Source organism: Oncorhynchus clarkii, chromosome 26 (genome assembly GCF_045791955.1).
Source record: "Oncorhynchus clarkii lewisi isolate Uvic-CL-2024 chromosome 26, UVic_Ocla_1.0, whole genome shotgun sequence".
NCBI classification, from domain to species: Eukaryota; Metazoa; Chordata; class Actinopteri; order Salmoniformes; family Salmonidae; genus Oncorhynchus; species Oncorhynchus clarkii.
This window is the reverse complement of record NC_092172.1, coordinates 30976618-30990385: the sequence shown is the minus strand read 5'-3', so window position 1 is coordinate 30990385 and position 13768 is coordinate 30976618. Positions and strand designations below refer to the sequence as shown.

Genomic DNA, 13768 nt, shown 5'->3' with positions numbered 1-13768 from the left:
AAAATATTTTGCTGTGCGACCTGGAGTTTTTAATTTGGGAGCACCAGTGCAACCCCAAAAAATCCAATATGAGTTTTTCTTTATTTTGAATAATAATGTTTGTAATGATAAGGCTTCGTTGTACCGTTGTTTCCCGAGCGCAGATTCGTTAGCACCCTGATTGCACCACTAATCCAGTGGAAACTGCTTGTTTTTAGCCCAAACATTTCAAAAGATCTGACTCATATTACTGGAGCAACATTTATTTATTCTGGTCACGGATTGGAGGGACACATTTTACATTCACAAACCAGGTCACGGGCCTTTCTAAAACTATTGGAGGGACACATTTTACATCATAAACCAGGTCACGGGCCTTTCTAAAACTATTGGAGGGACACATTTTACATCATAAACCAGGTCACGGGCCTTTCTAAAACTATTGGAGGGACACATTTTACATTCATAAACCAGGTCACGGGCCTTTCTAAAACTATTGGAGGGACACATTTTACATTCATAAACCAGGTCACGGGCCTTTCTAAAACTATTGGAGGGACACATTTTACATTCATAAACCAGGTCACGGGCCTTTCTAAAACTATTGGAGGGACACATTTTACATTCATAAACCAGGTCACGGGCCTTTCTAAAACTATTGGAGGGACACATTTTACATTCATAAACCAGGTCACGGGCCTTTCTAAAACTATTGGAGGGACACATTTTACATTCATAAACCAGGTCACGGGCCTTTCTAAAACTATTGGAGGGACACATTTTACATTCATAAACCAGGTCACGGGCCTTTCTAAAACTGTTTGCGGGCCGCATTTGTTTTACACCTTGTTCAGTCATGTTTGTTATCTCATTAGCTATCTAGCAAACGACCTGGTAACTTGACTTATATCCAAACATTTGGAGGCACAGAAAGAAAGGAAAGGGAATAGCTTCTTCAGGAGATCAATGATCAATGAATGAATGGAACAATGAATGGCACAAGCATTTCGCTACACCCGCAATAACATCTGCTAAATATGCGTACGTGACCAATAAAATTGTATTTGATTTGAATGAGAGATGTCCTGCATGACATCATCACAAATGCTCTTAAAGAGACAGTGAACAATTTTCGATGTAATGCATCTCAATAGGAAAATAGTGCTTTTACATAATGTAGAAACCGTATATTCCCCAAAATTACTTTTTCATTTCAATGACAGGTATCTGTATCAACATTTTAGGTTTTTATAGTAAACACATGTATTTACAGGGTTCCATATGAGTTTTTAGGGCACAACATGGGCTGTAGAGCAGCTAGACTTCATATAGACTACATCTCAATCTATTTCAAAAATCAGATTTTCTGGTTCTCCTAACCTTTTTAAAGGCGGGAGGACCAGTGCTACCAATGAAAAATGTAAATGTAGAGCCCTGTGAGTATTAAATATTACAATACTACCACAGTACTAAGCTAGGGTACATACTACAGAGTTCAGGAAAAACTTGAATTAAGGAAGGAAATGTTGGTTAGAGAGGTTTGGTTCTCGGCTCTAATCTCCTCCCCTCTGCCTCTCTCGTTCAGGTCTGGTTATGAGCAGGATGTAGAGTTTGGGAACACGGTTCAGCTGGGAGACTGCCATGGTGAGCCCCTCCCATTCATACCAACCCATCTCTTTCTCACTCTCTCTTGCTATCACACACCATCAGTCTGCACAACCAACCAGTAACACACTACCAGTAACACCAGTAACCACACCATACCAACACACCAATCAGTAACCCTCCCTACATGGTTCTATGTTCAGTATTAACATACACATCTTCCGTAGATCCACATACTGTACACAGCCAGGCCACCTGTAACTACTAATGCTGCCTACTTGGAGGGGAGAAACATAGACGTGCTCTACCAGTAGCAGTACTAAGACAGTGTTGCTATAGGAGACACACCAGACCAAACCATAGAACTAGAACAGGGGATAGAGGCCATGCATAGCTGTCTCTCCTCAGGTCTAGAGACAGACAAGACTTGGAGCAATAGGCCTACTCAGACAACCTGTCCTTTAGCTTTTTATCATTTGATTAGAAAGAACTACACTCTTAGTTATCGGGGCCTTTTTTTGTTTTGGGACTTTTCTTTTGGGTTCCTTTATACTGATTTCTTGTTCCTTTAATTGTTTTAGTGTTTTTGGCCACTACATCAGCGACAGATTACAAATCATTTGGTGACCCGACCTCTGGTTAGTTGGATCTTTTATTCCGCTGGTTTCTTTCTTTCCTTGAACTCCAAACCCCTCTCTCCGTCCATCCTTCCTTCAACGCTGCTCACTCTTCATCTTATTTAACAAACCTCCTCTTCTTCAACACCTTTTTATCTTCTTCATCATCTCAACAACTATCATCATCACCGGGTCTCGTCAGAAATCTCCATCTCCACACGGACTCATTTCCTCACTTCCTCACGCACTTCCTCTTTACTTCCTGCATGCTCACTCGGCGCCCCTCCCTCCTCTGACGTCATCACTGCTATGAAATCATCGCTGCTGTGTACCAAAGACCTTCCTCAGACAACTCTCACCCTTTTCCCCTTTCAAACTGTATCCTGTCTCAACAAAATGAATCTTACAACTGTATTTCTATGACTGGTAATGATAAATAAAATAGCTCTTGAATCAGAAAAGGTATTCTTTTTTCAAACAGCATTATCATAAAACATAAAACCTATTATGTTATGTAAACTAACCCACATGTGCGTACACATACCAATCCATGCCTACTAACCAGGATGTAAGCTAACAGCCTGCTGGCCTCATGTCTACACACCCTGTTAACAGTTTGTTTGTCACCACAGACATGGAGTTGTCATCTACGTCATTCACAGACCAGCCCAGTGGGCCCATACACCCCCCAGTACCCCCAGTACTCACCCCCACCCTGAGCCCCCATCCTGGGCTTGGTCCTGGGGAAGGGCCTGGGTTGGGGCCTGGGGCTGGTTTTCCAGACCTGTATGGCTCAGGGTTTGTGCAGCAGGATGACCCGGCCACCTCCCATTCACTAGAGTCACTCCCAGGGGGCCTAGAGGGTAAGGCCTAGCAGGGAGAGAGAGAACTGCTGCCACCACACTGTATGGAGCCCTGACGGTCCCATAGCTGCTACAGCAGACACACACACACACAGTACCAGTCAAAAGTCCGGACACACCTACTCATTCAAGGGTTTTTCTTTATTTGTACTATTTTCTACATTGTAGAATAATAGTGAAGACATCAAAACTATGAAATAACACATATGGAATCATGTAGTAACCAAAAAAGTGTTAAACAAATCAAAATACATGCTATATTTTAGATTATTCGAAGTAGCCTTTGCCTTGATGGCAGCTTTGCACACTCTTGGCATTCTCTAGACCAGCTTCATGAGGAACTTGTTGGTTGCTTTTCCATCACTCTGCAGTCCAACTCATCCTAAACCATCTCAATTGGGTTGAGGTCAGGTGATTATGGAGGCCAGGTCATCTGATGCAGCACTCCATCACTCCCCTTTGTCAAATAGACTTGCACAACCTGGAGGTGTGTTTTTGGGCCATTGATCTGTTGAAAAACAAATGATAGTCCCAATAAGCGCAAACCAGATGGGATGGCATATCGCAGCAGAATGCTGTGGTAGCCTTAAATAAGTAAATCACAGACCGTGTCACCAGCAAAGCCCCATCAAACACACACGCGGAGATCATCCGTTCACCTACTCTGTGCCTCACAAAGACACGGCGGTTGGAACCAAAAATCTCAAATTTAGACTCATCAGACCGAAGGACAGAATTCCACCGGTCTAATGTCCATTTGCTCGTGTTTCTTGGCCCAAGCAAGTCTCTTCTTAATATTGGTGTCATTTTGTAGTGGTTTCTTTGCAGCAATTTGACCCTGAAGGCCTGATTCATGCAGTCTCCTCTGAACAGTTGATGTTGAGATGTGTCTGTTACTTGAACTCTGAAGCATTTATTTGGGCTGCAATTTCTGAGGCTGGTAACTCTAATGAACTTATCATCTGCAGTGGAAATAACTCTGGGTCTTCCTGTTCTGTGGCGGTCCTCATGAGAGCCAGTTTCATCATAACGCTTGATGGTTTTTGCGACTGCATTTGAAGAAACTTGTTGAAATGTTCCGTATTGACTGACCTTCATGTCTTAAAGTAATTATGGACTGTCATTTCTCTTTGCTTATTTGAGCTGTTCTTGCCATAATATGGACTTGGTCTTTTACCAAATAGGGCTATCTTCTGTATTCACCCTACCTTGTCACAACACAACTGATTGGCTCAAATGCATTGAGGAAAGAAATTCCACAAATGAACTTTTAACAGGGCACACCTGTTAATTGAAATGCATTGCAGGTGACTACCTCATAAAGCTGGTTGAGAGAATGCCAAGGGTGTGCAAAGCTGTCATTAAGGCAAAGGGTGGCTACTTTGAAGAATCTCAAATGTAACATATATTTTGATTTGTTTAATACTTTTTTTGGTTACTACATGATTTCATATGTGATATTTCATAGTTTTGATGTCTTCACTATTATTCTACAAGAAAAACCTTGAATGAGTAGGTGTGTACATTTTTGACTGGTACTGTACACACACACACACACACCACATGCACACACCACACCCACGCACGCACACACGCACACACACACACACACACACACACACACACACACACACACACACACACACACACTCTCTCTCAGTGGCAGGTATTTGGGATTACCATCAATTGATATAGCAGATGACATTTTTCAGATTTTGTTATGATTTATATTTCATCCAACTGTATTTTGATTTATTCATTGATTTATTGTCATGATTATAATGATTTTCTACATGGTGAAAATGTATTTTCTCCCTTTTTAAACAATTATTTCAAATCTTATCTTCAAACCTTCTGCACTTCTATATTCTTTCTTCAGACTCTTTATTTTGCCCTTGTTTCTCTCTGTGCCAGTAGACCCTATAACCCTGGCTGTTACAGTTGAAGGGTTAACCCTGTTTCCGGGTGTAAAGGGTTAACCCTGGGAGTTAGGTTTTTTAACCCTAGGAGCGTTAGAGCAGGTCCCAGGCCTGTCCATTAACCCCTCCGGCTCCAGGACCTCTCTCTGTCTCTCTCCTGCTCTGTGAATGTTTAACTCGTCCATGTCTGTGGTTACTAACCAAGCTGCAGTCTAGAAACAGAACAGCCTCACCATGTAGAGGACAAACTACAATCCTCTTCCCTTTGACAACGCTGGGGAGTCAATGGTTCATTGTCTTTCTGATTTTGGGAGAACAAGTCTTTCTCTGTCCTGGTTAGGAATGCACTAACCCTATTTCTATCTGGACAAATGTTTGACACTTGGTAGGGAAAAAGCAACACTTCAATTCTTCCTTTTCAAACTAACATAATACTACTTCTTCTAGATTGGCTTACATCACCGGAGTGGTTGTGGGATCCTAACCATTTTCACCATGTATTTACAATTAAGAATGACTAGAGTGGAAGCCAATCTGAATGGTTTTGGCAATTATAAAATCCCTGTTGGATAGCGGACAGAATACCTTTAAGGGGAAAAGCAGAGAAACCATGCATGTGTCCACAAACACACCTGATATAGAGGTGTAGTATAAAACTGTGATTGGCTGTGATTGTGTGTGTCGGGGTGTTCGTTAACCAATGGGGTGTGTGACTTCAGGTGTGTGGGAGATCCAGGCGGGAGAAGCCAATCAGATGGTCCACATGAATATCCTGATCAGCTGTGTGTTGGCTGCCTTCCTCCTGGGGGCGCTAGTGGCCGGCCTGGTGGTGTTCTGCTACAGAGACTCCTTCCACAAGCCCCGGCACGCCCACAAAGATGCAGAGTCAGCCCCCTCCTGCAGCGACTCCACCGGATCCTTCGCTAAGCTCAACGGGCTCTTCGACAGTCCTGTCAAGGTAACCTGGAGCCCTGAATACAGAGTGCAATTTATGAGTCGTTGTATCTTATGTAGATAGATAGAACCAGAGTGCGAATTATACCGTGACATTCAGGGTGCGGCGTCCACAATTTATTTTGGGGAGGGGGGGCTAATAATAATAATAAAGAAGTAATTTAACGGTAAAAATGTATTACCTTTTAACGTGGCATGAACACAACCAGTCATGATGCTGTCATCTGATTGTCAAACAAATCACCTCAAAATGTAGGCTACCTGTGCATGTTCGTCCAGTCCAAAATAATCCAAACAGTGCAATGCATGTACTCTGATGACTGGAAATAGACATCTGCATGTACTCTGATGACTGGAAATAGACATCTGCATGTACTCTGATGACTGGAAATAGACATCTGCAGGTACTCTGATGACTGGAAATAGACATCTGCATGTACTCTGATGACTGGAAATAGACATCTGCAGGTACTCTGATGACTGGAAATAGACATCTGCATGTACTCTGATGACTGGAAATAGACATCTGCATGTACTCTGATGACTGGAAATAGACATCTGCATGTACTCTGATCACTGGACGTAGATCTGTTTACAAAACACCAAAAAGTGTGCCTACTGACATTCGGCGAATACCATTGATTAGGCCAAATGAATTGATGCTTCTTGCTGACAAATTTAAATGTTTTGTTCCTTGAAAAGTCGGGACAACTGAAATGGGTCTGAAACTGTCCTGGGGAAATTGGGTGGTTACCCTAACACACATGGTCAATTTATGGGAGACACATGGCTGTGTTTGGTGTAGGTTTACTTTGGTGGGACGTTTTAATAACCATGTAAATCTCTAGGACAAGTTGATTTTTATCAACATAGTCGCCTGTGTTTATCCCCTAAAAATTAAACGCTAATGTGGCTATCGTAAAGAACTACAAATACCATGATGATCTGGACAAGACTGCCGAATAGAGGCAAAGGTAAGAATCTCTGGATTAACTATCTGTTAGCTAAATGTAGCAATTCTGTAAACTGTCTTGTGCAAGTTTTAACTTGAGACAATACCTGTTAGCAAAGGTGTCAGCTAGAGACGACGTGCAGAAGCTTGCAGGGATTTGTAGTCTTGCATGTCTACGTTGATACTAATTAGCAGAAAAGTAAATAGAGCTGAATATATTGATAAAAGTCACCTTGTCCTAGAGATTTACATTTATTTATTATTAAAACGCCACGCCTGGGTAAGCCTCCACGAATCACAGCCCTTATGTTAAGTGTTTCTAAAATTTCCTATGAGAAAAATGAATGGAGGAAAACGATTGGAACCATTTCCCTGTTTGACCGCTAGGTTTTATGGGTATTATGACACCTCCACTGTGGGGTAGCCAGTGATGTAGTAGTAAATAAATGGTGGGTAAACTCTGATTGCCGGTTGCGGTGAGAAAAGTTACGCTCCCTATACTTTCAATGCATTTTTCAGAAAGGGAGGGTCAACTGCATTTTGTTGCCTTTACCCTCCACTAGGCCTACACTGCCAGTAGCCTACGCTCTCAACTGAAGCAATTTTACACACATGAACATAAACAGAACAGGTAGCCTACATTCAATATAATACACAAGTTGAATTCTTAGATTCTTCACAGATCATGTGACATAAACCACAACCTTTCCCTACATTTATGACATTAATGATAGTGTAATTTGTAATTATTAAGCATTTAATGATTGAATTAGAACATTGAACTTAAACCCTGTACTATTCCTGGATCTTGGAGATCTCGGAAAAAGCACTAAGTGCAACCGTGCCTATGTAAAATGTCATTATCCAAAATAATATAGGCCTATGCCATTGCCAAATCGAAGTCTTCTGAAGAGTCTACTATAGGCGTACTGTCATTAATGTTGGATGGAATGGTTGCGCATTGCTATTTAGCTGTAGGCTGGTTGTCTAGTGATATTGGAGACAATCATCAGCTGATCCAGGCAGGAAAACTGATATTGATTGAAAATAATAAAGCTAAATAAATGGTCTACTTCTGGTCGCGGACGGCACAGAGAACAGCGATACCCGCGCCCGCCTGAGAAACAAAGCAATGAGCGCTCTAAACAGCTGACTGGCAAAAGCAAACCATTATGAATGAACGGATAAATCTAATGCATTGGAATTAAAGGCGATTTTTATCAAGGGGACTTGGCAAACAAATGGCGAAAGTGAGCAAGTGCAAAGAAAAATCAATGTTTAAAGGAGCTCAGCTGAGGCTGAAATTCAGCACTAGTGAGTGGACAGTGCTGTGGACAGGGAGACGGTTTGTGCAGCCACATAGAAATAAATGGTTTAAACCATGACAGAAAGGTGGGGGTGTTCGATTCATTTGTAAACTTTTATTTTCATATTTACCACTGCTTTTAAACAAATAGGAGAATGGATAAATTAGCGTTATTTAGAAAGCCCCCCCCCCAGGGGAGCTGAGCCCCCCCTGGCTCCCCTGTAATTCACCTTCGGAAACTCCAAGTGGGCTGTCATGTGCCTTTTACTGAGCAGTGGCTTCCATCTGGCAACTCTACCATAAAGGCCTGATTGGTGGAGTGCTACAGAGATGGTTGTCCTTCTGGAAGGTTCTCCCATCTCCACAGAGGAACTCTAGAGCTCTGTCAGAGTGACCATTGGGTTCTTGGTTACCTCCTTGACCAAGGCCCTTCTCCCCCGATTGCTCAGTTTGGCCAGCAGGCCAGCTTTAGGAAGTCTTGGTGGTTCCAAACTTTTTCCATTTAAAAATGATGGAGGCCTCTGTGTTCTTGGGGACCGTCAATGCTGCAGACATTTTTTGAGGGTATTGTGTGTAGATTGCTGAGGATTTATTTTTATTTAATCCATTTTATAATAAGGCTGTAATGTAACAAAATGTTGAAAAAGTCAAGGGGTCTGGATACTTTCTGAAGGCACTGTGTGTGTATGTATGTATGTATGTATGTATGTACAGTATGTACAGTATGTGTTGGCTGGAGGAACCAAATGAACAAAGCCCTCTCTTCTGTCATGTCTTGTCTCCAGGAGTACCAGCCAAGTCTGGACTGTCCCAAGCTGTACACCAACTTACTGAGCAGTGGTAAGGACCTGACGCCTAACGGAGACACCAAGACCATGATCCTCCGGGACGGCTGTCAGCCCCCCGAGCTGGCCGCCCTGCCCACCCCCGAGTCTACCCCTGTGCTGCAGCAGAAAGGCCTGCAGCCAATCAGGAACCAATGGGAGCGAGCCAATCACCACGGGAAGATCAACGGATCCAGGAAGAACTCCAACTCTACCTCCTCCTCCATTGCCAAGAGTCCCCAGTTCCACCCCAGTTCCCCCCCTCCTCACCCCCAGCCCCACCCCCACCCTGCGCTGGGACACTCCCACATCCCCAGCGCCGTCGTCCTTCCCAACGCCACGCACGAATACAGCAGTGGTTACCATGGAAACCCGACCGACGACGTCACACCGCCGCGCACCCTGGACAGGAAGCCAGAGAACATGGAACACCTGCAGGCCACGCCCCCTCATTCTAAAGGGAGCAGAAAGGAGCAGAAGAGGTCGCTGGATGCCAGGAACACACTGAACGACCTGCTGAAGCACCTGAACGATGCTAACACGGCTAATGCTAGCTCCAAGGCTATCCTCCAAGAGGGGGTCGGCTCAGCACCCCGACCCAGCAGACAACACCTGATGCTGGAGCCTCTAGGGGACATCACTGAGGTTCCCCCCAAGGTCCCCAGCCGAGAGGCCTCTCTTTACTCCCCCTCCTCCTCCTCCTCCCTGCCCAGGCACAGCCCCACCAAGAGGGTTGACGTCCCACTGCCCTCCACCCCTAGCTCCCCCACAGGCAGCCTGGGTATGGGAGGAAGCATGAGCGGCACCCTGGAGAGGAGGTACGGCTCTCATCACAGGATCTCTTCTCACAGACACTCCCTCACCGCCACCTCTCCCAACGGGGTCAGTATGGGGGTGTCGTTGTCCCACCAACACAGTATGAACAGAGGGGGGTACATGCCCCCCACCCCTCCCTCCAGACTGGACTCCCAGAGGGGGCTTCACTCCCCCCATCAACACCCCCACCCCCCCTCCCTGTCCCGCCAGAGCAGCTACAGTGGGCACGGCTCGCTCCCCCGCCAGGGGCTTAAACGGACCCCGTCCCTAAAGCCTGACGTCCCCCCTAAACCCAACGCCTTCACCCCACAGACTCCTCAGATGAGGGTGGTCAACAAGTACAGCTACTAGGACACTATAGACACTATGGAGTGTACTACCAAGTGTACTAACTGGGACGGGGCAGGGGCACTACTGAGTGTGCTCTAGAGCCAGACTGGTTGTGAGAAGGCTTATGGAGAGAGTAGGACCATGTGTGTGTCGGGGTGTGTTCCCCGTGGAATGATTCATTCCTTCACTCTAAAAAGAGAAAATCACACCAGATGTGACGTGGAGGTCTGTGTCTTGTCTTGTGGCTCCATGTTTCTCTCCATCTCACAACACACTGGTCTGTCTCCTCTAACCCTGACCCCTGGCCCTGACTCACTAACCCCAGCCCAGCCCCAGGACATAAGGCAGGGTGGGGGTAGATGGGGGTAGGAGTCCTGTAGGGGACTAGCGTGGCCCCCAGTGTGTAGCCTGGCCCTATGATCCCGACTGTGGACGGTACAAGGTCTAACTCCGAGAACTACTTGAAGAATGGGTCTGATGTCTCACTGTCACTAAGCACTGTATGTTTGTGTCACAAATGGCACCCTATTCCCCTTTGTTGTCAACTACTTCTGACCACGGCACATAGGCCTGGTTGTACCTAGTGCACTGTATAGGGAATAAGGGTGCCATTTGGGGGACACCCTCTGTCTTCCCATGAATGTGAACTGGACTGAACTGAACAAGGGGGAGGAATACAATAGAACTGTTTGTATCTTATCTGTCTGACTGATGGGGGAGAGCAGCGAGGAGACACACTAAACATAGTGTCCCTTTAGTGTCCCTTTAGAGGTGTTTAACTCAACTATAAAGACTGAGGAGGAAGGAAGGCAACAGAGAGAACACCACTGTGTGTCAGCTGGAGGGCAAAACCCAATGTACAGCAAACACATACACACACACTTTGCTTGGGGAGGTGAAAGGCCTGGCTGCCTACGTACCCTAACAGGGACCCTCTGTAACTCACTGGGATATCTACTAAACACGTTTGCTGCTATTGGTTTATGATGAGTAATGTATGTTGAGTGTATTTAGTCCTCTTATGCGTCTGTACCCTACAGCTGCCGTTGTCTCCTGACGTGTGTGTGTGTGTGTGTGCGTACAGACCATGCAATTCAATGCACTGTTAGAACAGGCTCCAGTGACATCAGAGTCCTCTATCAACACATACCACTCTTCTCCTGTCTCACACAGACACACAGATACAAACTGGCGATGCAGAGACCTTTGCTCCAGTCTTTCACTGTAGCAGAGTGGTATTTAGAAACATTTCATCCAACCCACTTCAACAGGCTGGTGTTGTTTTGGTTTGGTTTTCTTTATTTTATTCACAAATGAAAGACGTAAACATTTTAAGCAACACCAATGGGTTTAGTTCTGTCAGGTTGAAATGGCGTCCTGTAACATGTCTGTCTGTCTCACCTGCCAACTGCATGTCCATCACTAGTGTTAGTCTCTGTGCTCCGTTGGGAGTTCACACACTGCTCTCTGTGTGGTAGTTGCCCCAAGGTACAGATGCAGGATCAGCTTACCCTCTCTCAAACCTAATCTTAACCATTTCCAGGGTAACTGATCTTAGATCTTCGGTTCTCTGGTTGCCATTTTGGTTCCAGAGGCAGTGTTGTGTTTGCAGTTTCCCATTGAGTGACAAGTGTACAATCACACCAACATCTACCAATGTGTCCTACCGAGTCATGCTGGTAATGACAAGATACTGTACATATTATAAATATATGAGTATACATATTTTTAGGCCAGTTAACCCCAATCTGTGCATCGTGTGCCTTATTCAACGAATGATCGATATACAGAAATATTGAGGGAAAAAAGTGATTTGGTCCTGAATGTCATTATTGTTACAATATAACCTAAGCAACTCTGATTATTTGAATTCAGAGTGAAATTTGTGTTCTGCATTTCAATTTGTATTTATCTACCAAACTGCAGTTATTTTGATTCTAGAACTAAGAGTCGGTTTAGTCACCAACATTCCATTACAGAATGCAGGCTGAAGCAAAGCATGCTGGGATTACAGTATCCGTATATGACCTCATGAAGAAGAAGGCTGCTGAAAGACCAAGCTGAGGTTCCATGCAGTGAATGTACTATTATGGCATGGGGATGTAGACTGACTCTTGTCTTTTCTCTAAACGCTTTGCTTCAAAACACTCAGCTCAACATGGCCAATATACAGTAAACAGTCAATACAGTACTCAATAAACCATCCAACCCAGTATTAAGGTAAACACTCTGGGTAATTATTATAGATCAAAGATGTGTATCTAATGGCTTAATAAACTGTTCCATTAGAGTGAGCAGTGGTCATGTGACCGGGACATGTATAACAACAGGATGTGGGTCAGATCTCACATTGACAATGAGGTTCATGATTTGGTTACATTTACCTTATTTGGGGAATTAATTTGTCTGCCTGTTTGGAACCCGAAGCCACATTTTGTTTAAAAAAGATAATGGTATTAATTAAAGTCTGTTGTCTATCAGTCGTCCTCTGCTAACCAGCGTTTGGGCTCACACACACACACACACCCCTGTTCCATTCGTCCAGACAGACAGGCTGCGTTCAGCTGTCTTGTGCATTGCCATATTGACCTGGGTTTTTGTGTTGCAGTGTCAGTCTAAAGCCTTCCTACCCTCCTGTCTATCTATGCTCTGTGTGTGCAGATGAACCAGCCTCGTTGACATTACCTTTCTAATACTGTTCTGATTGGACAGTAAGCCCTCCTGATGTTTGTTCAGAGTGTTTGTAGATATGTTGTAAAGTTGGAACTGTGAATGTGTACAAAATGATCGTCTTTTGTTTCAGGACTTCTTGTTATAATTTTTTTTAACACGGCATGTATAGTTGAAATAAAATATTACTGCACAGAATTCTGATTCTGAGAGAGACCCTTGTTTTTTATGATTCTCAGAAGACAGCGGATTAGACCAGTGACTCTCTAATCCAGTTAGTGAGTACAAGATGCAGCGATCACTGAACTCACTAGAGGAGTCAGACATCAACATACTGTTCATGTTCAACTGTATTGATTTAGCAAAGCTTTGGTTTAATTAGAGTTTCATGAGTGAAATCTTAACTGGGACACTAATGCCTATATTTATACTAAAGTGTTCCTTCTTCAACATATCCCACAGCAGAAGAACAGGCTATTTGCCTCCATGCACCCCTGCTATCATCACAAACCACTAGCTAACATCAAACACTATTTACACCTCTGCCAAACAATGTCCTGTTTTCCTCTGGCACTGAGTGAGCTACATATCTACAGTTATACATGTAAGACAGCATTGTTTCAGAAATAGAAATGCAAAATGTGGATGGAGATTTGTTAAGATTTGGTGTTGCAGGCCAGGCTGTTTCTGCTAAGCGTTGCCAATAAGTAATTGTTGCCTTGCCAATAGTGTTGTTGTCTTGCCAACAACAATGTTGATTTCCAAAGCAAAGTAGTGCTGTTGCATGCCTAGGCTTTAGCTTAGTGGGCTTACATGGTCTTGAGGTTTGCAGATGTCCTTGGTTCGATTCCCTTTTGGTCATAGCAGCGCAGGATTGGTGATTAACATCTGAGAGGAGATCTGTTGCAGAGCAGAGGGCATTTGTGTGTGTGT

At 44.2% G+C, this 13768-nt stretch overlaps 1 protein-coding gene across 4 annotated transcripts in view; it reads left to right on the top strand.

Moving 5' to 3' along the window:
• Nucleotides 1-13033, top strand: part of LOC139384361 (semaphorin-6D-like) — a 41815-nt gene extending 28782 nt beyond the window's left edge. Inside the window, exons 15-19 of one of the 4 annotated variants that reach the window (XR_011628848.1) lie at nucleotides 1565-1623; nucleotides 2834-3064; nucleotides 5703-5941; nucleotides 8981-10673; nucleotides 10770-13033. Coding sequence is in view for 3 of the 4 variants with exons in the window: in XM_071129067.1 (XP_070985168.1) it covers nucleotides 1565-1623; nucleotides 2166-2222; nucleotides 2834-3064; nucleotides 5703-5941; nucleotides 8981-10186 (1792 nt within the window). In the remaining variant the exon portion in view is untranslated. Of the gene's footprint in view, nucleotides 1-1564; nucleotides 1624-2165; nucleotides 2223-2833; nucleotides 3065-5702; nucleotides 5942-8980 lie in introns of all 4 variants that reach the window. The other 3 variants (XM_071129067.1, XM_071129068.1, XM_071129069.1) reach the window with 3 other exon arrangements.
• The last annotated feature ends 735 nt before the right edge of the window (nucleotides 13034-13768 follow it).